Raw genomic sequence first — 27,520 nt, 5'->3', positions numbered from 1 at the left:
GGGCATTTAAAAAGATAGCTCAAAGCAAGTTCACAGCCCTCTTTTGGATTTGTCATGGCCCTAGCTGTATATAAAAGGTGCTGAGAGGTTACCATAAGAATAGTTTATTTGTGCTATTTACTAATACCTAAGCAGAACTGCTACAACTGATCCATCATACATAATTCAGATGACACTGGCAAGTTCAACCTCTGTGCCAAAGTAATAAAGAAAACAATATATGAAATACAATAAAAACAGCAGGTACTCAAAGCTTTGCTGTTGCCGTGGGCGCTGTGTGAAAGCTGTTATGAGCAGACCCCATAACATTCCTGCTCTCCAAACATGGGCTACAATAAGCTCACTCCAGGTTTTACAGCTGGCCCCTTGGGTATAATGGACAGGATATGAACAACTTGAAAAGTGTGTGTGTCTCTCTGTGCACACACACACTTCATGAGTGTGTGCATTGCAGGTATTGCAATCTTGGTCCATGGTGCAGAGCCATCCCTGTCCATAAATTGGTTTCTTAACTATGGCCTTCTAGCCTTCAGCCTCTGGCAGAGGCAATATGGAACTTTTAATTGCAGGAACTGTCAATCAAGGCAACAAATTGGGTTGGTTCACCATGCCTCTAGCTGCATGATGAGGAAGCAACCTGGAAATTCATTCAGGATGCTTTAAACCCTGAACACTTTGAAACCAAACACCACAGCCAGAACTTATTAGATCCATTTCAAAGAGCACCAGGAAGCTCTCTCTCTCCCTGCCTCTGGGATTCAGCACTCCCTTTGTTTACCTGTGAAAAACCCAATGGTAGGTTCAACAACTGTATCTAAAACATGCTTCTAGTTCCTAGGTAATGCTTCCTAATTCTTGCCTGGAATATCCCACATCATTCTATGCATCTTTTCTGTTTTGAAGCAAAGCTAGCATGTTCCTTGGCTGCTCAGAGTCGACAGGGAAAAGCGACCATAGATTCATCAGGTGGTGGAGCTCGACAGAGCTTGCAAAACTGACATTGCCACAGGGCCTCTGCTAGCCACCAGAGCCATGAAATTGTGTAGCTGCCTGAAGAAACTACCTTCTCCAAAACACACAGTGAAAGGAGTTACAGGAAAGCCACATAGTAGTGAGTGAGAGGGATGGTGTAGGCCCACCGCTCAAAACTGGAGGCTAATCATTTTCTTAGGTGCTTGGTGCAGCATCTGGAGACAGGCCGGCTAGGAGTCAGAAACACACAGAGCTTCCACTGCATCACTCAGGCCCTGATTCACTCCACCTACAGCCAGAAGGCAGTTTTTTACCACAATGTTAGAGCAGGCACATCGTGGGGTGGGCATAGGTGGAAGGCTCTCCCATTTGTTTTTTCCAGGATGAAAGGCCTCAGCTGATTCCAGTACAGTTGGTTGGTTTCCTAATAAGCGAGAAAACATGAAGACCATCAAGAGAACATGTGAGCACACACGGATACTTGATTGCACATGTCTACACAGCTAATTTAAACTAAGGGTTTGTTTATAAAGAATAAACCACCAACCTTTGCTGCCTCTAGTGTGTATGTATGCATTTGTGTGCATATGTGTTTGTGTATACACACACATATGAATGATATTGATTTTGTTCATTTGCTCTACATGTTTATGAGGATGATAATTCAAGTTTGGTTTGGCTTGATCTTAGAGTTCCAATGATCTTCGGCTCTCTCACTTTGGTTCTTCCTCATTTGTCCCCTTCTCTACTTCTACCCATCAATTCCCATCAGCCTCACCCAGTGTGGTCTGATCAGAGTGATGAGAGTTCTAGTCCAAAATATTGGGGGGGGGGGGGACACTGCACTGTCTAGCCCCAGTCTAATTCTTCATAAAACTGATGGAGTATGTGGGATTATGTCTACAAAATGCTCACACCACATTAGCATGCATGATCATTTTCTGTCTTTTTGTGCATAGAAAGGGACCTGAGAAGGGCCTCAAATATAGTAGTTGCCATCCTTGTAGCAGCAATAATTTTATGGTAATATCGTTCCACAAGCTATAGAATAATGACTTCACACTGAAACAGGACAGGAGTCACCCTCACCTAGGCCTCCAGCTACGACAATTCTTCCTTTCAAGTAGCCGGATATGAAATCTGCCCGTCGTTTCTTCAGAAAGAATGAGCGCTCAATCTTCATCCAGCCCCCTGAAAATTAACAAGACCACCTGCTAAATAATCATGATTTTCCATTAGTGTTCTGAAGCATTTGGATTCCTTCAGAGAGAAATCAAGGGTGTGTTCTATAATCCTAAAATCGGGGAACTAAGAGAGGGTTTGGGGTATATGTGTCTGACTACAAGAATACTGTTGGGACGCGGGTGGCGCTGTGGGTTAAACCACAGAGCCTAGGATTTGCTGATCAGAAGGTTGGCGGTTCGAATCCCCGTGACAGGGTGAGCTCCCGTTGCTCGGTCCCTGCTCCTGCCAACCTAGCAGTTCAAAAACACGTCAAAGTGCAAGTAGACAAATAGGCACCGCTCCAGTGGGAAGGTAAACGGCGTTTCCGTGCACTGCTCTGGTTCGCCAGAAGCGGCTTAAGTCCTGCTGGCCACATGACCCAGAAGCTGTATGCCGGCTCCCTCAGGCAATAAAGCAGGATAAGCGCCACAACCCCAGAGTCGGTCACGACTGGACCTTTACCTTTACAAGAATACTGGGCACAAACTGTTGAAGTAATGAGGGTGCCAGAGCCAATGTACAACATACTAAGGCAAATGCCAGGGCTCTAAGGCCTCAGCAAGGCCTACCACTGCTGATGTGGGTTTGGTCAAGCCCTTCCCTTTTATCATTTGATTGGGAGCAGACAAGAGCACAGAGACTTGTGTAACTGAATGCACACTATAAGCTGTGCTGAACCACTGCTGAACCACTGCTGAACCACTGCAGAGGTAGGTTGCTGGAGGGGGCTCCCACTGAAGCTTTCTCACTAGTGGGGCCACCTGATGACCCTTTGCCCAGGGTTCTCTAAAATCTGAAGCCAGCCCTAAGTAGCAGAATCTGAAATTTTTGAATTTGATTTCCTGCCCTGCATCTTGCCCTTAAGGCATGCATGCTGAAAAGCAGATGGTGACCCAGGAAGAACTCACCCTGTTCGATGTCAAACACATCCACGTTCTTCATAAACTTGGGCTGACGGTATAGCCTGCCCTGCCGCAAACCCCCCAGGCTGAAGATGTTGTTCTCTGCGCACACGAAGCTGGAGAACGCTCGCTTGCTGGGGATGTTGGGGAATTTGGTCCACGACCTGGTCTCGATGTCAAAGACTTCAAAGGCATTCACGGCATATTTGGATTGCCTTCCTCCTAGGATGGAGAAGGGAGTATAGTGAAGACTGTGCAGCAGCAACTGGAGCCATGGGGGTCTACTATGGGGGCCAAGCAGGTCTCTGGAGCGCACAGCCAACCCTAATCCAAAAGTATACTGAAGCGATGGCAATGAGCCATAGAGTCTCTGCCCCCTGGAATTTACCCACATGTAAAACACTAGACAGTGGCTGGCTCAAGGTCACATGGAGTTTCATGGCTGATTTAACCCTGGTCTCTCAGGTCCCAGTGCACTTAATAACTCTACACTTTATTCCACATTCTGGGGGGGAAAGATGTAGCAGGGACATCCAGGGAGATAGGTGAATAATATTTTCTCACAGATTTGGGGGGGTCCCTTGTTAACAGTCCTGTATGAAACCTTTAAGACAGCAATCCTGTACATACTTATCATGGAGTAAACTCCCATGGAATTCAGTGGGGCTTACTTAATAATGTAGAGTTTCTATGGCATGAACCCTCCCCACTAGTAACAGTCATGGCAGGGGCCCCTTCTGAACAATACTTAAATGTGGAGTATTAACAAATTTGCAGTGTTTTAAGTGCCCTCTGCTTCTTTGCAAAAAAGGAAGATAGGAAGAGAACCAGAATAGGATGGAGGCCATACAACCTATCTCCCAGCAGAGAAGCAACTGTGACAGTAGGGACCCCTGTGAACCACATTTGCTCTTTGTAAAAATGTAAAGGTAGCTTTGCAAAGGAGGTGGGTGGGGAGAAAACAATGACACCTTGCCCACACCCCTGTGACCACTCATTTGCCCTTGCCCTGTGACCTCCAAGCAGTCCCTCCACAGGGCACCAGCTGCTCACTATTCCTAGCTGTGAGGGCTCAGCAAAGTCTAGTCCAATCCCCTGCAATGCAGGAATCTCAACTAGAACATACATGACAGTAGGAAGGAGACTCTACCACCTCTCATTGACATCTCTTCCACTGTCAAGCAGCTCTTTCTGTCAGACAGTTCTCCCTAATGTTAAGTTGGAATCTCTTGCAACTTCAATCCATTGGTTTGGGTCCGAGCCTCCAGAGCAGGAGAAAATGAGCTTGCTCCATCTTCCATGTGATATTTGAAGATGGCTATCATCTCCTCTAGTCTCCTCTTTTCCAGGCTAAACATACCCAGCTCCTTCAACTGTTCCTCATAAGGCTTGGTTTCCAGACCCTTGAACATCTTGGTCTCTCTCCTCTGCACACGTTCCAAGCTTGCCAATATTTGTCTTAAAGTGTGGTGCCCAAAACTGGACACAATACTCCAGGTATGGTTTGACTAAGGCAGAATAGAGTGGGACTATTTCTTCCCTTGATTGGTACACTATTCTTCTCTTGATACAGCCTAGAATAGCATTAGAGTGTTTTTTGTTTTTGCTGATAGACAAACACTGTCCATCTTTGTTAGTTCAGTACATTTCATCCCCCTCTCCAGTTCAGCTGGAAATGATTCCTTATGGTAAAGTAAACAAAAATAACATGGTTCCCTGCACAAGTTTCAAAATGCAATTTGATCACCAAAGCACTCTTTCCATCATGCATGGTTGCCACAGAGTACTGGCTCATTCAGAGAGTAGCATACAGAAAGTCTTCTCCTCATCTTCTAAGTACAGTAGAGGCAATGGTCAGAAAGAAGGGAAAGAAAGTGATGGGTTGTAAAGAAGACCCATTTGGAAATTTAGGTATGCACAATTAAAGTGGATTAAAGCACTCTGTCATCCTAGTGCAACAAACATAAAAATGGATTTTTACAGGAAGTAAAAGTAATGGGGGAAAGCACTGAAAAGTGTTGGGTGAACTAAAGGCTAATGGGAAGACATATAAACACATCCCAGAAAAATCAGGATGAATGCAAGATGAGTGTGCATTGTCATATAATCATCCTACCAACAGAACAGAACAAATGCTCAATGAACACCAGGCATGGCCTAACCAACACATACACTATGTTCTACCTTCACTCTTAGAGGCATTTTGCATCTGAATATCAGTTTCTGAGAATCTCAGGTGGGCAGAGTGCTGCTGTGCTCATGTCTGGCATGCAGACGTCCTACAGGCATTTGATTGGCCATTGTGAGAACAAGATGCTGGACGAGATGAGCCCTTGGCCTGATCCAGCAGGCTCTTCGTATGCTCTTATGCTTTGTGCAAGCAAATCAGGATGAAGCCCCCCAAAAAGAGTCATGGGGAGGAACCCAATGGCACAAAAGCAGGGCCAGTAAAATGGTGCCTTACCCTGAGCCCTTGGAATAAGGCTGAAAATAGAACCTAACGACAATACAAAGCTATTTATACAGCCAGAGGGTAAACAGAAAGGTCTTTTGGAAACAGTTATGCAAAAACAAAAAGGCGTCTTGTGGCACCTTAAGAACTAGCAGATTTATTGTAGCATAAACATCCATGCTGATGTTGCCATAAATCTGTTAGCCTTTACAAGTCTCTTTTGCTTCTGTTGTTCTGCCATGATCAGCTGGGGTAAACTATGAAAGGCTAAAAATAAAAGCCAGTGGAAGTCTGGCACCCAAGCCCTTGTTTTTTTTTTTACCTCTGGATCCCTCCTAGAAGGAATATTTACAGTTTCTCAAAGTACATGTGCATTTGGGACAGTGTCATGCCAAGTTTACTGGAAATATTTTAGCTCAAAGCAATAAAGTTCCATTTCTCTACCTGCTTGTTTCTTTTAAAACTTTTTAAAGGCCATTAATTTGATTATTTTTAATTAATTTGATTAAAAACAAACAACCTTGATATAGCTTAATACTATGGATACTAGACCAAGTGAGGCCATCTCTACTTCTGTTTAGCTTTGCTTTACACTTACAGAGCTGGGAACCAAAACACACAGGGTTTGAGCAATTTGCACAAGAGTCAGAAAATGAAATGGGAGCATAAGCAGTCCATTTGTGTGCCAAAGGGTGTGAATATACCTTTTGGATTTACCACCGAGTGCAGTAGTCCCCTCAGGCAGCAGATTGGAACCCCTTTAAACAGTGAACAGTTTGTGAGTATGTAAGCACACCACAGTCTGGTCAGGGCAAAGGCCAACATCCTATTTTCTTTTATTTATTGAATTTATCTCCTGGCCATCCTTCTGAAGAAGACAGGGAGCAACAAACTGCTCCACAATTTAAAAACAAAAGAGGAAAAGCAGTTAAAACATTCTAAAAATAATCTTGTGGTGGTGAATTCTACAATTTAACTATGCTCTGGGTGAACAAATACCTCCTTCTGTGAGTGTCAATCATGTCTTGCTTGCCCTTTAATTAAAAAAATATTGTAAAGGCAGAGCTCCGTTCATGCAACATTATTTTATCTCTCCTATGCAATAAATGCAGCCCATGGTAAAAAAATGGACCTGGAGGCCCAGCTACAGAGCTGGCATTGCTAATCCCAAAGAATGCCTAGCACTTTTAGAGAGGTTATGGAAGAGAGCAGCTTCGAGAACGTCTACAGGAGGGAGCATTAGGCGACTCTCCAGTCAAAGGAATAATGGTCAGAGGAATAGGCTGGAGGCTCATTCTTACCCAGCACATAGATCTTTGTGCCCCGTAGGAAGGAAGTTGCGGCATACCTGGGTGTGGGCATGGTTGCCAGCGACACCCAGATGTCCTTGAGCATGTCATAATGCTGCATGTAATTGTGAGGGCGAAGGTCTCCTCCCATTCCGCCAGCTGCATAGATTCTGTAGTCTGAAAAGGACAGCAAGCGAGAGGAAAAGCAAAAGGATAAATCCAAATAAGAATCTCAATTCTGCTTTATCACAGTAGTTCCTAAATAGGTTAAACAACTAAAAAAAGTTGAAGCGCATTACTAGCAGAAATAGAAAGCAGAACTATCTCATTCCTACCGAAACTTTCATTTTTTGCCTTGGATTCCATATATTTCTACCCAAAGGATGGAAATATCACCCAAAAAGAGGAACTGCATCATCCCCAAACAAGGCAAAAGACCTTCATAAAATTAGGATATGCTAATTCAAGTATCTAGGAGTAACTTTTAGCCCAAACATGCATTCGGTCCAATTTCTTAATCTTTTACCATGTATTTGCTTGGTGGTAATAATCCTGTTGAGTGCCACCTTGGATCAGGCTGCAACCCACCAGCTTAAGACCAGTGTGCTAACTGATAAGAATGGATGCAAATATATATGCAGTTGCTATAATTAAAACAGAAATAAATCTCTTTCCAGTGGGGAAGACAGTGGCCAGGTGATCTGTGTGCTTCTTGAATATGCATTCCGGGTGCTACCTATTGATGAGCATCATCTTCTAGTTCATTATTTTTAAACTGGACAACCCTTCAAATAGAAGACTCTTTCAGATAAGAGTTTGGTCCTCTGGCAGCCCTCTGTAAAGCAAGGCACACGACCACTTGAGATGGAAACCTTCCCTTCCCAACAGCAGTTCATCACATTGCAGCACAAGACAATCTGGCAATGCTTAGAGTTGCTAAAGCAACTTGTCACAGAAAGCAAACAGATATGGGTGTGTTTGGTGGAGGGGAATATGTGGAGTCTGAAGCTCTACTATATAGAGGCAAACTTTCATACAGATTTCATACAGTAACCCGATGCTTTTATATCACTTGTGCCCTCGATGATTTGTCCTTCAAGAACTGCAAAAGCAGTTCTGCAAAGCAAAAAAACCCACCAGGCTGTCCTACATTTGGCAGGAACACAGAACGTGCTGGCTGTATTGACATTTTTTTTACAAGCAAAGAGGAGGTCACAGAAACAGATGGCGCACTCCAATTACAAGGCAGCCTTCACAGCCCGTTCTAGACTGGGCTGCTGAAAATCACCTGATTTTACCCAAAGCAATTCAAAGATGGTCATTCCAACAACCAGTGCGCAAGGGTCAAAGCCAGGACACATTCACAGCGCAGCAGAAATTGGCTAAGTGCTCCCCACTGGGCAGATCTGTTTCCATGTAAGAAGAAATTTACTCCACCCTGCCCATCAAATTAATTAGGAGAAATGCACTGGGGAGCTTCCCTAAAAGCCAATCCTACTTTTGCCACCAGTGCCTTTTAGAAAAAGAATCCTCCTTGCCTTTTGCCGTCACAGAGATCCCCATCGAGGCTTCCCGCAAGGAGTTCCTTTTCTTCCATTTGCCCTCGTCTATGTTGTACATCTCCACAATCTTCAAGGGTGTCTGGTTGGCTCCAACACCCCCAATCACCATTATCCTCTTGCCCAGTGTTGCTACAGCTACCCCAGCCCTGGCTGTAGGCATTGGGGGGAGGGAATTCCATTGGTTGGCTTCAGGGGAGTACACCTCAAAAGAGTCCATTGGGACACCATTGTCATCACAGCCCCCAATGGCATAGACCTGACCACCAGCCTCCACCAGGGAGCAATAGACTCTGCGGCTGGGCAGAGGTGCCAGAGTTTTCCACTGGAAGTCTTTGATGCTAGGCACATCCATCATGGGAGCAAGACGGCATCTGTTAGGCAGCTCGCTTGTACTGCAAAATGAAAGGATGCAAATCAGAGCAAATGTCATTCAGGCACATCAGAAATAGAGATTCAAAATAGAGGACGCCACTGGGGAGTCAGTGTTTTGATTCAAGCACCTACTGGAAATTTAGGACTGCATAGTTTGGGCTTACTCACATTTCCTCTGGTCCTGATGCTTACCTCCAGGAAAAAGCGCCCCGAAGCACTCTGATTTAGAGCTAAACAGTGGGTTTGAAGCTAAAGAGTGGGTGAAAGCGCCCAAAAAACTCTGCTTGGGAGCACTGAAAGAACCCCCAAACAAGTGAGGGGGAAAGAGGTGAGATTGTTCCACCTGGCAAGCCAAAATAGTTGTGTTACAGATAGCCTTAGTGCAACTTTGAATTCCTCCCTCCACATTTAGGTAAGTGATGCGGAAACACTCTGCAAAGTGTGGGATAAATTAAAGGTCAACAGGAAGACATATAAACTCTGCCCAAGCAAATCAGGATGAATGTTCACTGTCACCAAATCTCCCTGCAAGCAAACAAATCAGGACAAATGCTCAATGAAAAAGGCTTCCTATTGTGTAAGCTCTTCAGGAAAAATACTCCATAAACATTCATCTGGAATAGCCCAGAAACCGACATCTTAACAAGCAATAGATCACTGTTCCCGCAGCCATCAACAACAATATCCTATCACAGGCACACAAAGCAGTGCTCATACCTTCCACTGAGTATCTGTTAATCTTCCATTTCTGCATCTGCTGGATCCTGATCCTAAATAAATAAAGGAAAGAAATAATGGTAATAAGGTTGGATTCAGTCCCTTGTTTCTGCTTCTTAACAGGGGCAATCAGATACGTCAGAGCCTCTCCTGCTCCCAAGGCTTTTGTCCCTTGAACTTTTTCCCTCTCAAGGGCCTCTCTTCCCAAATCCTTCTGTTTCCCTCTGGGTCTTCCTGGACCAGTTGCAGGAGACGCACCTCAATCCCATCCTCCATAACTTGACTCTGCCTCATGCAGCAGCAGTGTGCTGAGCTGTAAGCCTGCTACAGAACAGCCCATTAGTTAGAACACAGAGTCACAAGCACCTATCGCAAGCCAAGCGATTATTTTTTGCTTTCTTTCTCTGAACAGCTGACAAGTATGTAAAAGAGGTGAATAAATTTAGATAGATGGAAACCTGAGTATACATATGGAGAGTGGCAGCTGCATTCTTCTCACCTGAGCCTCAGCACACACACATACACAGAAACCCAAAGCAAGGTTTCATTATAGAACCAATATTTCTTTTTTAAAATTGAGCTTTCTTTAAAGAACTAGATAACTCTGCTTTTATATGTTCCTCTGGCCTCTTGCATGTACTACAGGTCTAATTTACTAAGGTCTAATTTAACCGTCACACACATAGGCCGAAATAAAGGTCTTGCTCCTGTAACATTGCAGGCAGTGGAACTGCAAAATTTAAAAGCTCCTTGCTGTGCAATGGTTCACAGTGTCTGATAGTCATCTATGTCTTCAGAACCTCCCTTGCCTCTTAGGGCCCCGCTAGGTAATCCCACCCCTCATGGGATGGTAACACCAGTGCTTTTATTTTCCTTTTAAAAATGTTTAGGGGTACCCTCATTTTGATTCAAGAAAATCACAATTTTATAGTTCATATTGGGGAAAATAAATACAGTAAATGGACAAAAGTACAAAGATTCACAAAATGTTTCGGGGTATGTGTACCCCTGCGTACCCCCAGAAAAAAGCCCTGGGTACCACCCACTTTGGAAACCACTAAGTTGGAATGTGAATGTTAAAATGGAGATGATGAGGCCCCTAAGCACTGTTTTCATGGGACTCCCAGGAGCCTGTCCTGTTTACACGGCGAGGATCACTCAACGTTGTTTCAGAGATTGTTGATGCTGTGCTCTTATCCCAAATCAATGTACCTTGTTCACATGGGCAGGAGATGTCCACATATTTTGGAACACTGACACACCATTTTATGGTTGCGGTGGATTTTGAATTCCACCCAGCCTCTGCTTCCTGAGTTGACATTAAGTATTCCCAATAGAAACTCCAGGTGTTTTAAGAGAGAGGGCTTTAATTCACATGTTTCTGCAAAGCAGGATCCAAGCTATTTCTTTGCTTTGAGTGATCTTCCTTCAGACCCTTGAGCTCAAGGGAGCTTTGTCATTTCCACTTGTTCCATCAACAACAGTAGGCAAATGACATTGACAAGACTAAAAAAGGCTTTTAAAGTCAAGGGAGATGAATGTTGCACAACCCAACCTGGAGAATACCAAACAGGAACATTGCTTTGCACGTAACACACTTTGGTTTGTTTCATAAGAGCATAAGCAGAGCCTGCTGGATCAGGCCAATGGACCCATCGAGTCCAGCATCCTCTCCTCCCATTGGCCAACCAGATGCCTGTGGGGGAAAAGCAAGCAGGACCCAGAAACCAGAATCATTCCTGCCTCCAACTGACCATTTCCCCCTGCTAGGAAAAGGCAGGAGTGAGGGAAGTGTGAAGCGGACACTCCTGCAAGTGAATTGGTATATATTTGCCTTCCCAATGCTATTGGGATCTTGTTTATATTTTATTCATTTTTTAAAAATACATATCACACCTTTCCTCTCATGAGAAAACACAAAGCAAATTGCAAAAGCAAAAACATTATAATATCATGTATCATTTGTGTATTAAAAATATTAAAACATGAAGGGGAAAAATCTTTTCCCCAAATAACCAACTCAAACCGAATCATAATGACAATATCCCACCCTCCCATCAGGGCAAGAGTTTATTTCCTTTGAAGCAAGACAGATACTGGCATTACCTCATCTGTTATTATTCAGAAACAAATAAATACAATCGCAGCTCCTAGCTGTGCTGTGTCCTCAGGTCCCTGGGCACATTTTCAACTCGCAGCAAGTGACAAGCTATCAAAAAATACCATAATGGCAAGGGCACAAATGTACAAACTCAAATGCAGAGCAGTTGGAGATCAGATTTTTTTCCAAGGCCTGTTTCCAAGTTATAGCGAAGCCAGATGATTATCATGTGGTAAGTTCCTAGGGCATGCATATAACTATTTGAGAAGCTGGTAAACAACCTACCAAGCTAACACAATTATGTGCCCATTTTCATTGTGCAGTAGAAGGTTAACAATCTTCCCAAGGGGCTATATGCACTGTTAGTGCAATCCTATAAATGCCTACTTAGAAGTTAGCCCCAGTGACTTCAGTGGAACTTGTTCCCAAGTCAGTAAGTATAGGGTTACAACCTATACATTAATGGGTGAATATAAACAATCATTTACTATGAGGTGTTTTCAATACCATTGAGGCATCTAATCATAAGCCTGCATTTTTATCAAAGCTTATATATTTCAATCAGGGCCTGTATCTTAAAGATTTTCAAATGTTTCATGCCAGGCAAAAGACCAGCTGCCTAAAAGGCCTTGGCAATGTTTTTTCCTCCTAGACAAGGGGCCCCCTGATTTATAGCAGAAAACAATTCTCAAAGTCGTAAAAAAGGAAATTACAGGCTGAGAGCGAGGACACTGATCCTACATGTTACAGAAGATAAAAAAAGCAGAGATAAACATAATTAGGAATGAGTAAATAATAAAATGATACCATGTGCCTCCCAGTAAAATGAGCCATATCTTCTTCCTAAGGTTAAAAAGGCCAAGAGCAATGGAGAGGCATCTAGCTGGCAGAAAAAGAGAGCATTTTAAGGAAATCTTTTAAAGCTGTTTCTTTTTTTTACACTGAGAGAGTTAAAGAGCAATAAATGTTGGGAAGAGCTAATGGGAAAGGAGGGGTGAAAGGAGGGGTGTAAACTGAAGAGGCTTCTTTTGAAGTTGTTTTTTTACTGAGTTCCTTTTTTACTTTACAAAGGCCTTATTCCTTTTAAAAGGCTACCTATGATAATGTATTAAATATATTGGCTTAAATGTAATTATGCAAAGGATTTAAGAAATGCTAGATTCTTATTTCATATAGTTGTAAGAGTTTTAACTATCCTGAAATTAAGTCAGCCACCAGCCTAGCCCCCCTGCCAGACAGGAGACGCCATAGAGCACTCCTGATATATAGTTGTCAGGCTTTTTGTTTAGAAACCTTCAAATGAAGGAGATCTTTCAATGTTGATGTGAACTCAAGATCCTTGACATCTGTTGAAGATAAAAATTCAAGATTAACTATCTGTTTTGGAAGGCAATAGGGCAAGGAGGGCAAGAGGTGAGCTGGTAATTAAGATTCCTTGTTGAGACACATGTAAGATATATTACTACTTATTTGTCATTTATAGATGGAAGAATATATAGCTCTTTGTGTTCCATAAAAGGACAGAAGGAAGTGGGTGTATCTTTTGTGATTGGTTCTAGCAAACAGCCAATAGGAATTTCAACCAGGCTGATTGGACAGAGGCAGCCAAAGGAGGAGCAAGGGGGCTGGATTAAGGAAATATAAGTGCTGGCCAGAATGGCAGGAGGCCAGGCCAGAGCTTGGTAACCATACCACTGTGCCTCTCATTTATTTGTCTGACAAATAAATTATTATTTTAATTTCTCTATTGCTGCGTTGAATATTTCATTCCAGCTAAGCGTTAACCACAAGCAGAGGTGCTACACCATCATTCAATTGTCGCCTGTCTACCTCTGAAAACAGGAAGGTTATGGGATAGGTTGAAAAAGGGTGGGTAATTATCATACGCCCTCTACTTCTCCTTTCCCAAAGCAGATATGGGGAAGCTGTGGCCCTCTGTGGAGTAACCTGTGGTACTCCAACTCCCATCAGCCCCAACCAGCATGGCTAGTGGTCAAGGACAATGGGAGTTATAATCCAGTATCATCTGGAAGGCTACTGCTTCTCCAACCCTGGCTTAAAAATCTCCATTTATTAAGTGGTGACTCCTGGTAGATACTCAAACATTATCTTCACCATCCAGCTGTTAAGCACTATCATCGTATACTTGGAATTCTTTCTTTCTGAGAAAAGCATCGTTTTTTCACGGGATTCGCGGGCGTCTTATTTCATAAAGAGCTTTTAAGCCTAATGCTATGGCCTAGATTCAATTACAGTGATAGATCTGTCCCCAAAGCCAGCGTTACAACAAAACATTTTCCCCAAGTAGCTGCTTGCTCTTCAGTTTTTTGCATCTTTTAAGCAACTTTTCCTTGGCTTTGAAGGCACCAGATTTACATGATAAAGTCAGGGGCTGAATTTCATGCTACATTTTTTTTTCTTTTTTAAAGACCCTGTTTCCAAACCTTTGCAAGCAGCGCTAAGCAAACGGCCTGTCAGTGCAAGGATTCCCACTTGTACAATGGGATTCCTCCCTTCCTCCCCCCCCCCCGCCTCATGCCCTCCCCAGTTCTGCTCCAGAGGGTTGGGGGAACCTCCAAAACAGATTTGAGGGTGGGGGTTGTAGGAACAAAGGACTTGGTGGTTGAGGAGCTCTCTCGGCTTCAGCAAAAGGAACCCGAAGCCTGCGGAGCGCAGTGCGAATTCCCGCTGCGCTCCGCAGGCTTCGGGTTCCTTTTGCTGAAGCCAGGAGAGCAAGACTCTCCTGGCTTCAGCAGAGAGGGAGAGCTGCGCAGCACCCCTTCAGCCAAGCAGGAGGAGAAATGGAAGGGGCTCCGTTTCTCCTACTGCTTCACTGAAGGGGCGCTGAGCAGAGAGGGGGAGAATTTTTTTTCTTGTTCTCCCCCTCTAAAACAAGGTGTGTCCTATGGTCCGGTGCGTCCTATAGAGCGAAAAATACGGTACTTCAACCTTTCTCGATTGCCTATTTTCACCTGCAAATGCTCTTCTTCCTACCTAGGCTTTTTGTTTATTTTTTACTGTCCCTCTCCCTTCAGTCAAACCAGAGAAAGCACAGCTGCAGAGGAAAATGGCCTGGCAGGGCATATGAAGTGAGAACCTGCAGGTAGGGGGAGGGTTAAGCTCCCCCTGTTGTACGCTGACCTCCCCTGCAAAATGCTTCACCCGACCCTGTGTTCATATTCAGTGGCATGAGCTGGCAGGTATAGTGTGTAATAATTATACCCCAAGGACACAGTCTTCAAGACACTTAACCAGGGGGTAATTCCTCATCACCTGCAACAGCACTAATGTGCAAGGAACCCACAGTGAGGCCAGTTTCCTAGCTGAAATGGTTCTGCATCTTTCCGAAACTGGGACTCTGGCGCTGACAGTGTTTCTCAGTTGCGTGAATCAAGCAGCTGATGTGGTTTAATGTGAGTTTGTGCCTGACATTTTCTGACCTTGCAAGAGAATGAACAGTTCCCCTGCCATGGCAACCACTACGTGAAGAAAAAGTCAGGCAACCTTTTCTCAAAGCCTGGGAAATACTGTGTGACGTAAACAAAAGGTTCAGGTGAAGGAAGAAATTAGCACAGGAAGCTGCCTTATACTGAATCAGATTAATTGGGCCCATCTAGCTCCGTGCTGTCTGCACTGATTGGCAGTGGCTCTCCAGCATTTCAGTCAGGGTCCCTCCTAGTTCTATCTCGAGATGCCAGGATTTGAACCTGGGACCTTCCGCATGCAACGCTGAGGCTCTTCTACTGAGCTTCAGACCAGCCGCATTAAGATACTTAGCAATTTCTTGGGCTTCAGAGAAATAGGAGAAAGTCCCAACACAGTTGTCCATCTCCCTTCTTTCTTCCATGGCTTTTGATGAGGTCCTGGCTTTACCTTACAGTGGTACCTCAGATTAAGAACTTAATTCGTTCTGGAGGTACATTCTTAACCTGAACCTGTTCTTAACCTGAGGTACCACTTTAGCTAATGGGGCCTCCCGCTGCTGCTGCGCCATTTCTGTTCTCATCCTGAAGCAAAGTTCTTAATCCAAGGTACTATTTCTGGGTTAGCGGAGTCTGTAACTTGAAGCGTCTGTAACCTGAGATACCACTGTATTATTTTATTTATATCTCATATTTCCTCCAAGGAACTGAAGATGGATAACAAGTTTCTCTCCTCCCCTCCCCCCCCCCGCATTTTATCCTCACAATAACTCTTGTGTGGTAGGTTAGGATGAGAGACTGTGACTGGCCCAAAGTCACCCATTGAGCTTTAGGGCTGAGAGGGGGTTTGAACTTTGGTCACCCATATCCTAGTCCAGCACTCTGACCGCTACACCAAACTGGATTTGCCTTGCAACTTGAGTTTCCTGCCTGATTACTACTGGCACTAGGTAAGCAGGTGAATTATACGTAGGGCCCGATTTGAAGGAGGGTCCTTCTGTGGGTCTGGTGGTGGGAAACAGGAGGGCTACAATGAGGACAGGGCAGCTTGGAGCCTCTATTTTAATTTCCCATAATGCCTCCGACAAAGTGTTACTTCAGGGCATTGTGGGAAATCAAAATCCAAGGCTATTACCAGATGCAGCAATTCAGTGCAAGGGGTGCAGTACAAGACCGATGTTAGCACAGGTATTGGCTCTGCCAGGATGCTAAAGTTAAACCTGGGATATATGTCTAGACAGGGTTGGGAAGTCCGTGTCCCTCCAGATGTCACTGAACTCCAACTCCCATCAGCCCCATGCCCTCATCCAGCATGGCCAATGGACAGGGGATGATGAGAATCGTAGTTCAACACTTAGATGACCATTGGTTCTTCATCCCTGCTCAAGGAGAAAACTGAATAATACTGAGTGCAAAATTGCAGGCAGAATTTGAAGAAAGGATCTTGTAGATAATTCCACAGACTATGTCTGCCTACACTCAGCCCTGCTTTAAATTCTCTTGTTGCAATTCTATACCTTAACTCTTGATTCTCTTTCCATATTTTTTCCCCTCTTCGCGGTTATCATTTCCATGCTATTCTTAGCCTTAATTGAATTGGAAATTTTGGAGGAATGTGTTACACAAATCCAATTAAGGCAGATGAACCACTTTACCCAGGAAGAGTAGTTGATCTCCAGCTGTGTCTCATTAGCTGCCTTCTCAGTGCAGGACCTAAAAAGTACCGTATTATATGATCAGCTAAGCTATGATAAGGCAAGGCAGTGGTGATTGACCTATGATAGTAAGTAAGTGAATGATTTTGGTGGAAAAACACAGGAAATTTAAATATTAATATAAGCAGGGTTAACTGTCTGATGCAGAAACCACTAAATCTGCAGGACAAACTTCATGTTGACTGAAGAATTGACTGGAGTTTGCCAGTCAAAACAGACTGCTCTGTAGACCATGTTGTCTTCAAACCCATTTAAGGAAGTCAGTTAGGGATGAATGGATCAATATTTCCATACTATCTCACTTTCTCAACTGCTTGTTCAAAAGTTCATTTGTAATTTTAAAAAATCTGCATGAAATTTTGTGCACACATAGTTTCGAATGTATTTCCTCTCCAATATTTTAATATATTGTTGCGCTGACAGTCGCATTGTGAAACTTGGAGAACTGCAAAATCCAAATTATGGCTGCGTTCTGATCCACACATGCAGATTAGGTCAGCTGTTATTGGAACACACACATATCAAATTCCTCAAGCACCACTGGGCATTTTTAACATCAGGGTAAAAGCTGTTAAGTGGAGGAAAGGGGGATGTTTCACCCATTTCCTGTTTTCCATTTTTCTGCTCAAAAGTGTCCTCCCGCTGTCCCATGACTTCCTGATATTTGTTTATCTTTCTTAAAAAAGCATCTGAAATCCTACCAACAGGAGGGATAGCCTCATCCTGAAGATGTTTTAAAAATGTCCAACAGCACTTTAAAAAATACATTTGCATGTAATGTGTCATGTGCCCTCAATTGCCTTTCAAAGTCCAAATAAAAAAAAATGTCTGGGGGGAAAGGCTGCTGGTTGGCGACCGTTGCTGTTTTTTATTGGTACTTAACAATGCAGTTCATGGCAAGAGAATAATTGTTTATGTTTTTTTGCACTGTGAGCTTCCCTAGAGTTTGCTTAAAATAACATGCCTAGTGGGACAAAACATGGATCCTGCCAGAATGGGTTCATCTACAACAGCTTTCTCTAGGCTGGTATCCTCCAGATGTTTTGGACTACAACTCCCATCATTCCACACAGCATGACCAATAATCAGGAATGATGGAAGTTGTAGTCCCACATATCTAAAGGGCAATGGGTTGGGACAGTCTGATCTGTAGCCTTGGCTTAAAGGTTTGCTGCACCCCCAGTCTGCTGTGAAGCATATCCACAAGTAGAATATCTGCTTTTAATTTTTCTGTAAAGCTTGATGAAACTGAGGCCCAGAGTTTACATAATTTCAGGCAAGGTGAGGACATGACTGAGAATTTTCGATGTTGTTTTAATTCCAGTTTGTTTTGTTCCCATGACTAACCAGAAAGTACTAATGCAGGCAGAAATGATGACTTCTGTCAGACAGCTACTTGTTGCCATCAAATTTGTTGCTCCAAATGATCTTAATTCTATATTAGTTTTTTGGGACTACTCCACCAGCATACTCCACCAGCTTCCCCCACCCACTTTGCGTTTACTGGATTTTCAAAATTATGATGGCAGGTATATAGCAGCAAAGAGTCCTATGATTATTTAAATACTACACATTGATTATGCTCTAACTTTTCATGGGCTGCAGTCAGCTTCATCAGATGCATTAAGCATTTTCCTATTTTAAGCTCACACACAACTAAACATAAAACAATGAGTTCAGAGGGAATAATAAAAAAATACAATGTGAGAATTATGTTGAATAAGTTCAGTGACCATTCACAAAACAGTGTTGATGATAACACAGATAGCAGCTAATTAACTGTTCTTAACAGGTTGTAATTCAGCAGTTTCATACCAGAGCCCCCCCCCTTGAAGTTGTTTTGTTTCAGAATGTCCACTTTAAGGTCCCGAGAGGCTGAAATGTCCCTCCCCACACACCCTGTTTCTGACTCTTGACCTTTCTTATGTCAGATCTGTAGCTACATCTCATGGTTAGCAGGGAAAGAGAGCTTAACCGTGAGCCCTAGTTTGGACAACGTGCTAAACCAAACTTTGGCTTCGTTCAATGTGGCAGCAAAAACAACCAGGGAGGAGCCAAGTAATTGTGATCTTCTTTCTATTTGTATGGTCTCACTAAGCTCAAACCTTTCTCCCTGTGAACTACTTGAAAATTGCTGAGGGTCTGGGCGGACCACTTAATTATTTCCCTGCCTATTGTTAGCAGTTGTAACGGACTGTGCCAGCTGCTATATGATTTTCAATTTTATTTTTCCAGACAAGCTAAGGACCACCTGAATGAAGCCTGTAAACCATAGTTTGGCTCAGTGTGTTGTGCAGAGTAGGCCAGTATATCCCACCCTGCTGTAAATCATTTGATGAGCAAACATATAAGGAAGGGCCACAGCTCAGTTGTAGGATACATGGTTTGTGTGCAAAACGTCTCAAGTTCTATCTCTACCATCTCCTGTCAAATCATATGAGAAAGCAGAGCTGGGAAAGAGCTCTGCCAGAGGCCTTTGAGGGCTTCTGCCAGTCAAAATAGTCAATACTGGTCTAGATGGATAAAGGGAGTTGACTCAACACAGCAATTTCATATTCTCTCCCTGCAGCCGCCCACTTCACAAGACTGAAAGGAGCCAAATACCAGGTTTTGATGTCAAACAATGAATCCCACTAAGGTCTTTTACCCTAGCTAGGAAGCACCTCTTCCTACATCTCTTCCTCTTCTGTTCTTTTGCATGACCTTTCAGAACAGTATGGGATTTGATGGATGATTAACTTCCTGCCAGGGTGTGTTTGAGAATCTAGGAAACACAATTCCTGCAGAAAAGAAATCATTTTGTTCTGGAATACCAAACCTTCTCCTCATTTCATTAGTATTTTGTGTCTTTCTTCCACACTCTTGATACCACAGATGCTTTTTGCAAGGTGAAAGGATTGTACTTTGTACAGAATTAACCATTTACTCAATTCACTTTTGGCATAATCTGGGCATAATGTTCATTTAGCACCTGTCAGGATATCACATCCTATTCTCTGACATTTAGAAGCCACCCAGCAGAGGATCAGCACTACTGCATGTTTTTCTGTTCACATAGAAGCACAATCTCATTTCCTTATAAATTGTTTCCTGAGCAATAGTATGCAGATGTGTGTGTTTTAAATTATTATATCTGACTTCACATATCCAGAAATATGTCGTGCAGTTTCCTGGACCACTGCGGGAAGCAATAAATAACAGCACATTTGACAGTTTGACCTTAAGCTACGACACCATCAGAGGAATAACTCGACAAACTGACCCACATACTTCTTGTCAGTAATGATGATGATTAATCTCAGATTGCATCCTAAAAGCTGCGCTCAGGAGAAGGAAGCTACTCTCTATGCAAAACATACAGCCATGCACGCAGAAAGCAATGACCTCTAAAGACGCGTGGGATTTTTTGTTTGGCTGCCAAAGAATGTTTTAAGATAGTTTTATATTTACAGTTTTAAAAAGACAGCTGTATGTTCTGACAAAACCAGGCTCTTTCTTGGAGGGGGAGGGGAAATCAAGTTTAACACAAGAATTCTTACGTAGCGTAAGTCTGATTTTTTATTTCTCTCTCTTTCCCTTTCCCTCATCCGCTCCAATCTATTTAAATGTAATTACTCACATACATCTGTGATCTCCGTTCCCTGGAGGCTGCAGTTCATGGTTGAGGAGGAAGGAAACCCAAAAGAGATGACGGCTGTATGTTTGCAAAGGAGGAGCCGGGCAAACGGATTGCCCAGCTGCATCAATCCAGCTCTCATAATATTCACTTTCCTCTACAGGAGCTGAAATACAATCACGTGCAGAGGAATCCCCGTCCGCTGGAGTGACCTGTATTTTCTCAGTTGCCTAGAGTCAGCTAGAGGAGAGTGTGTGTGTGTCTCCGCACTGGATTATAAAAGCCAGAATAAGCCTTTTATGGCTCCCATGCTTGCACAGGAAGTTTTCCAACAGCCTCTCGCGTGGCGAATTGCAGGGAGGGAGCAGGGCTCGGTTGAAAATGCAAGGCAGGGATGGGTGAAAATGGCAGAAATTCTGATGAAGGCATAGGAGGTATTTTCACATGCCAAGAAGTGCCTACAGGCAGCCTTGGCTTAAACTTAGATATTCCAAGTGATAACAATGGTGTTAATAATATCTGCTTACATGTCCCAACAAATCCATTCATAAAATCAAATGGTTTTCTACTCCTGCCTTTGCCCTGATTGCCTGGGAATAATTATGCCAACTTTGTGCTCAAATGATGCAAACTATCCACCTGCACTCCACAGTGACTGATGCACTGAAGACGTAAATCACAATATTATTATTTTAGCAGCAGCAGCCGCAAAGGCATTAGGGTCGTGGCACAAGCACCCCTAGCAAATGTCAGTCCTTCCCTTTCCATAACAAGCAAATCAAGGCTATACAGTTGTGATCTCTACTTCTTCAGTTTCATCTCACAGACCTTTGGCTCATAAGAGCACCACTGGATCAGATCAAAGATTCATTCAGGTCAGGATCCTGTCCCTGCCATGGCCTACCTGGTGCATCGGGGAAACCCATAAGCAGAAAACAATCACCATAGCACTCTCATATGCATACTGCCTCTGGCATGGGAGGTGATATGCTGCCATCGCGATTAGCAGTCATTGATACTTATCTCCTGTTATTTTGTCCAATCCCCTTTGAAAGCTGTCCAAGTTGACTCCAAATGTATCTGACTAGTGATGATAATGCAGACTCAACAATAAGCCACCAACATGCTCCTCTTGTATTACTTTGCCAGAGCCACCTGAGCTCCTTTGACAGGCTCCCTCTCCTTCCCAAAGTTCTCCTCCACCATGGTAGGCACACACAGGTAGTCGGTAGGGCTCAGAAGCTGTGTTGCATGATGGCAATCTTTCCCTGAGGCTATGGGTGGCCTAAGATACATTCCCCATCTTCCTCCTTGGTTCACAGCTCCTGGCCACTTGCAAGTCTTGCAAGGAAGTGGCCGATACACAATGCAGCACTGAACATGCCTGCAGTGCTGTCAACCACCTCTTGGTGTCCTCATCCAAGGACTGAGGTTCCTATGCCCCAAGATGAAGCAAAGCATGGATGGAAAGATCAGAAGAGCCATGGGTGGCATTTGGTACTGTGACATATGAGCCAGCCTCACTATACAGCACATGTTCCTTTCTCCACCACAAAATGAATCAAGACAAAAATTTGGGCCCTGCTAGGCATGAATGGTGATTGAAAACAAATGCCTTTTTTAAAAAAAGAATTCATATGCCGAGCCAAGTACAATATATTGGCTTCTCAATATATGTTGGCAAGACACGCTGCCCTTTGCACCATGGATATGATATAAAAAAGTACCTGTTCTGCATTTCCCTCCTGAAGCCACATTTCATGTAAAAAGAAATAAAAACGAACCAATCTTGAATATGACACCCTCTGTAATATGGACTGCGTGGGTGAGGAATACCTTTTGACTGGTCCTTTTGACTGGTATTTCAGCTTTCCCTGCCAGATACTGCCCCTATATGGTAAATTAGAATAAGCTGCAATGCTTTACACCTGGGTGTAATGTCAATGAAACTTGCTTCGGAAAGAGGTTATGGGATGGTGCTCTTAAGACAAATGCTGGCAGTTGGTTCTGTTGTAGATCATGAAATCACAGTCAAATAACTAAGCAGCCTTCAGCTATTGTGTTCACTTTTTGCATTTGGTGAATCCGCATTGGCATGGATACAGTCTACTCTATGTCTGTCTGCCACAGCTGAGGGATAGGAGAATTTGTCGCATTTGGATCGGATTGCTTCAAAGATAGACTTTATGAGGCTATAACACTCAAGTTAACTGAAATAGCTGAGTTAACTTACGGTCAGAAGCAAGCAATGTTTATCTTTTGCAATTTGACCTCCATTCCTCAAGGGGCATAGTCTCCTGCTGAGACTCAGCAAGCCTTTCTCCCCAGTGCATATGTACCGTATTTTTCGCTCTATAAGACGCACCAGACCACAAGACGCACCTAGTTTTTGGAGAAGGAAAACAAGGGGAAATTTTTTTGAATCTCAGAACAGCAAGAGGGATCACTGCGCAGTGAAAGCAGCAATCCCTCTTGCTGTTCTGGCTTCTGTGATAGCTGCGCAGCCTGCATTCGCTCCATAAGACGCACACACATTTCCCCTTACTTTTTAGGAGGGAAATAGTGAGTCTTATAGAGCAAAAAATACGGTAATTCCCTTTTTCCCAATACTAAGTAATAATATTATACTTATTATTATGCCTAATAAGTGATTGATAGCAAAGATTTCATGACACTTACTCAAATTATCCACACAGCAGTTACTATATTGAAGATAATGGGAAAATGTTGAACCATACTTAAGGAAAATATTAGAGCAAGCCTTTTGTTCAGGGAATTCTGCACTGGCAGCTTTGTTAAAAACCTGCCAATGTATGTAAGTGCTTGTGACTGAATGTAAATAGATTTCATGGCAGTTTTAAGTGATGACTGAGGGCCAGAGGTCAATGAATGGATAGGGCTGTGGGTCAGTGGTAGAGTATCTGCCCAGCATCTTTAGGGCTGGCTGAGACCCCGGTCCAAAATCCTGGAGAGCTGCTGCAAGTCAACAGAGACAATGCTAAGGTGGACCAATGGTCTGGCTCAGTATAAGGCCGCTTTCTATATTTCTGAAGGGCTCCCATCTGATGGCTGCTTTTAAGCTTTCCCTTTTGCAGCTGCCTCCTGTTAAGTTATTCATATACAGCTTTTCACTATGCAGCCTAGGAAATGTTCTGCATGCCACTTATGATATGGAGGTAGAGGGTAGGGATACATCCAATTCTGACTGGGCTGTGAACCAGAATGTCCCTGGTTTGGATGTCACCCATGCTGTGAACTCACTAGTGGCATTAAGAAAGCCGTTCCTTGCCAGCACCACCACATCTACAGTATGGGGATAAAATTAACCTACTAGTTTACATTACCACAATAATCCTTACAAACTCCGTTGAAACTGGAGAGGGGTGAGTTCTCCCATGCTCACTTTGGTTTCTCTTGGGACTTAGATTATTTCTCCTGGGGGAGGGGATAAATGGCATTTTCTAAGTCAATCTGAAGACTGCTCTGTACTGAACGGTTGTGACTTTGTACGGTTATTGAACATTATTATAAAAACTGAAATAGACACTTAAAAAAGGGAAAGAAACTGTTTGTACCACCCAAGCCCCAAGAACACACTTCCCAATTCCCCTGACTTCCCTGGCAAGTGGAGGTGGCAGCAGGATCTGCAACAGCAGGTGTGGGAGGAGAAGAGGGTTTCCTGCCTTCGCCCCCTCATTTGTCACTTTCATGCACTGACAGTAGTTCTCTCAAGCACCATCAGTCTCTGCTCTCAACTGTCTTCAGTAACCATAGAGGGCGAGAGATGGGGGAACAGGGCCTCTCCATCAACTCAGGAACTTTTGGCTCCTGCTCTTAACAAAACGTTTTCATCCCAGCTAGTGACTGCAAGAACTAAGAACTAGTACCCCTTCTCCCCCTTCTTTTCCCCCTTCTCCCCTCCTCCTCCTCTCAATCTCTTTTCCTTTTGTGTCATGCATTTCAGCTTGTAAGCCTGGGGGCAGGGCTTATCTTGCGCCACTCACATCTGCAAGCTGCCCGAGGCGCCTTTTTTTGCTGCAGAGCAGGATAAAAATGAGTACGCTGAAAATGAAATGAATGCACTAAAAAATGGAAGTGGAAATAGTTTTCGTTCAGCCCAGCAAGCGGCAGAGTAATCACTTTATACAAGGCCATAGAACGTGTGACTTTCCGGGTGTTATTGGACTCTAACTCCCACCAGCCTCTGCCGGCATGGGAGTTGTAGTCCAGGAATATCTGGAGCTGCACAGGTCATTTAGGCCTGCATTTAAAACACACTATGTTGTAGCTTTAAGGGCATGGAGACAGGGCAGCATATGGTCTCTGATCACAGGGTAAGTCCAGCATGACCATTGTTGCGACCACTTTCCCCACCTGCCACAGATTGTCTCCTGAGTGTTTTTTAGAGGGTGGTCATACCGGACTGAACACGAGGTCAGATGCTATAATAAACTATTACCACTCTGCAGTTACAGTTGCCAAGGGGCAAGTTTTTAAAGGAGCTCTCTTCTGTTTTCTGCCCAGTGAGGCTTATTTGGTTGCAGAGTTCAAAACAGATCTGCTCTGCTGTTGTTTTTTAAAAAGAAAGCAGGTCATGAAAAATGTGCAAGTCAATAAGCAACTTTCCATAGCAGGGCAACCTTCCATCCCCTAACGGCTATTTTAATCTCCCAACTATCCAAAGGGAGGATTTAATTTGCATACAAATAGGATGTTTAGGAACTGAACCAATCTAATGTTAAAATGCTAATTAAAGTGAGTGCATTTGCTGCTTAAGAAATAAAATTTAAAAACTCTCCAGCTGCATTTAGGCAGGGCAGATTGTAGAGTTTTGATGTTATTGACGCTACAGTCCTGCATGGGCTTATGCAGGGATATCTGTGCAGATATATAGATATGTATAAGCAGGTGGTATACATATCACATGCACACTAAACCGAATGACTACTCAAGAGTTGTGTGCATGCACATTGGATCCTCATACACTAGCCAAAAGAACACTAAATTGGAGTGAACCTCTTTATAGTTGTTGCTACAAGCCTGAGCTGGACTGAAATACAAAATGACTGGTGTAAATGGGTATCTCTATTTAAGTTCTGAGTTGTCTTTCGGCATAGAATTCAAGGCAGCATCAGGACTGCTGGACAGCTCCTACAGACCATGCCAAGAACTGAGGAAGCAAAGACTCTTGTGGACTCTTGTCCAGGACCAGAGCTGAGAAAGCCCTGGACAAGATGTTTTCCTGTGGACCTCTCAGGAGGCCCACCCACTCATGCAAGGATTGATAGGGAACAGGGAGGAAAACTGGTGTTTTCTTTTTCTTAGGAAAAGGTGGAGATATTCCTGCTGCAAGCCACCATATGAAGATGCAACTCACCAGTTTTCTTTTTGGGTACTCTAAACAAGCACCACAAGGGATGTTGTAGGAAGGAATAATGCCAATTTGCTCAAGCCGCCAAACTCGTACCATTTATAATCATTATTTACGAAAGTACGTCTCCCACAGATGAGCAACAGTGTACACTTGTCTCACCAAATTCCTATTTGAGTTTGAATGAAATTTCCCAACTGCTGAAGAGAGTGGGGGGAGGGAAGATCCTGGATTAGTCCCCAGAGATTTGTCAGAAAAAAATTGGATTGAAAAAAAAAAGCAAGAACAGCACATTGTAAGCACCAGATTAAGATTTTAGAAGGTGGACAAAACACCCATAAGAAGATTAAACATAACAGAATTTTCCCTAAAATGAAATGTAGGACTTAATGCCTTACCACCACCATCCCATGCAGCCTACCAACCTCCAGGATGTGGTTTTTGCATACCCATTTTCTTTAACACGCACTGGGTTGATGTGTTATGTTCCATGGGTATGGAGGTATCCTTCACAAAGAATTGCATCTTACCCTATAAGCATATAGGCATATGCTCCTACACTTTCTCAGTCCACTTCATGCATCTGATGAAATAGGCCATTGCCACAATCAACTGCTCAGTTTATATCATGGACTCTATAAGAAGCTGTGGTCATTGTTATCCCTAGCATCATAGAATTGGAAGGGACCCCAGGGGCCATCTAGTCCAACCCCCTGCAATGCAGGAAATAAACATGCTGTGCAATAAAAATGCTGCTCCATTATTTGCAATGGACAGTCGACCTGTCCTTACCTTTAGCTATACATGCAGTTGAAAACCTGGCACAAATGGAAAATAGGGAGAGGCTGGTGTAAACACATACCAATGGCATCCTCAAAACCCCATCATTGTTAAGCTGTCAGTAGGGCCAGAAATCTTCCCTGCAGCTCATACGAAAAAGGTCTGCCCAGCTCCCCAGCATCTCAAACTATAGGCCACACATGTGAGTAAACTTGTTAGCAGGGTCTAATTTGAGCAGATGCTAAAGAGAATTTATATCCCTTGCCTTCCTAAGCAGCAAGTTCACCTCACTGAAAAACAGATAATTAAATCTTAGTCATTTGCGTCAAGGGCAACAGTTTCTGAGAAGATTCGTTTAAATGGCCTTACCTTACCACTGAGAAGGCAGAACCCCAGACTATCAACTGGAAAATACAAAAGAAGGGACATATCAAGGGTAGGGAGGTTCTGGATGAAGGACTGAATAGCAGAGGAAGACGATAATCTCTGTCACAATACAAAATCCAAGGTGTACAGTATGTGCACGGTTAATGATTTCCCTGGCGCTCAGCTCAAAGCTGACAAGCTGGATACGAATTGACGCTTCAGAGCCATACTTATATAATACGAGGCTCTCAATACAAAAAAAGGAGGTGGGGGCAGAAGTTGGCTTTGTCTAGCTGGTCCATTTGAAAAGGCCACACACACACACACACACACACACACACACACAGCCAAACGACAGTCTCTGGAGCTTCCTCTACCTTGACGGCTGGGGGGGGGGGGATGCTGCTTTGTGTACAAAGAGAGATGCAGTTAATGCCATGGAAACAACCCCATCAAAGAGATTTAAGGAGTCAGACTGTTGAAGGGGGGTGGGGACAAGATGTTTGTGGCAGAGAGAGGTTTGTGCAGCAGCTTATTAAGCTGAAATATAATTGAGAGAGCTGTGCACAGCTAAAAGGGCAGGCCTTCTGGACTCCAGCTGCTGCTTGGAGTCTTGCAGATGGGCTTTGCTTCCTCGTGACACAGAAGCAGAGCTAAAT

The 27,520-nt window shown here is 43.6% G+C and overlaps 1 protein-coding gene across 5 annotated transcripts; it reads right to left on the bottom strand.

The window, feature by feature from the left end:
- Window positions 1-88: 88 nt before the first annotated feature.
- On the bottom strand, window positions 89-27,181 carry KLHDC8A (kelch domain containing 8A). 5 transcript variants are annotated; one of them, XM_083745622.1, is made up of 7 exons: window positions 26,865-27,181; window positions 9,491-9,543; window positions 8,378-8,793; window positions 6,852-7,016; window positions 3,105-3,320; window positions 2,062-2,163; window positions 89-1,396 (listed from the first exon to the last, which is right to left on the bottom strand). In XM_083745622.1, exons 3-7 carry the CDS (start codon window positions 8,754-8,756, stop codon window positions 1,203-1,205), a joined length of 1,056 nt encoding a protein of 351 aa, XP_083601748.1. In that variant the 5' UTR covers window positions 8,757-8,793; window positions 9,491-9,543; window positions 26,865-27,181; the 3' UTR covers window positions 89-1,202. The 5 variants fall into 5 exon arrangements, with proteins under 5 accessions (XP_083601748.1, XP_083601747.1, XP_083601746.1 ...); XM_083745621.1 differs by having other exon boundaries at window positions 26,870-27,180; XM_083745620.1 differs by lacking the exon at window positions 26,865-27,181 and adding an exon at window positions 20,352-20,659.
- Window positions 27,182-27,520: the final 339 nt, after the last annotated feature.

Source organism: Podarcis gaigeae (assembly GCF_964106915.1).
Source record: "Podarcis gaigeae genome assembly, chromosome: 6".
In the NCBI taxonomy this organism is placed as follows: Eukaryota; Metazoa; Chordata; class Lepidosauria; order Squamata; family Lacertidae; genus Podarcis; species Podarcis gaigeae.
This window is presented reverse-complemented; position numbering and strand designations above follow the sequence as displayed.

Excerpts from the sequence above, each read along its gene's own strand:
- KLHDC8A (XM_083745622.1), bottom strand. The coding sequence starts at position 8,756 with ATGATGGATGTGCCTAGCATCAAAGACTTCCAGTGGAAAACTCTGGCA. Across the intron at positions 3,321-6,851 it reads CACAAAGATCTATGTGCTGG|GAGGAAGGCAATCCAAATAT; the intron begins GTAAGAATGAGC and ends TCTCCATCCTAG. Across the intron at positions 1,397-2,061 it reads TGTCGTAGCTGGAGGCCTAG|GAAACCAACCAACTGTACTG; the intron begins GTGAGGGTGACT and ends CTCGCTTATTAG.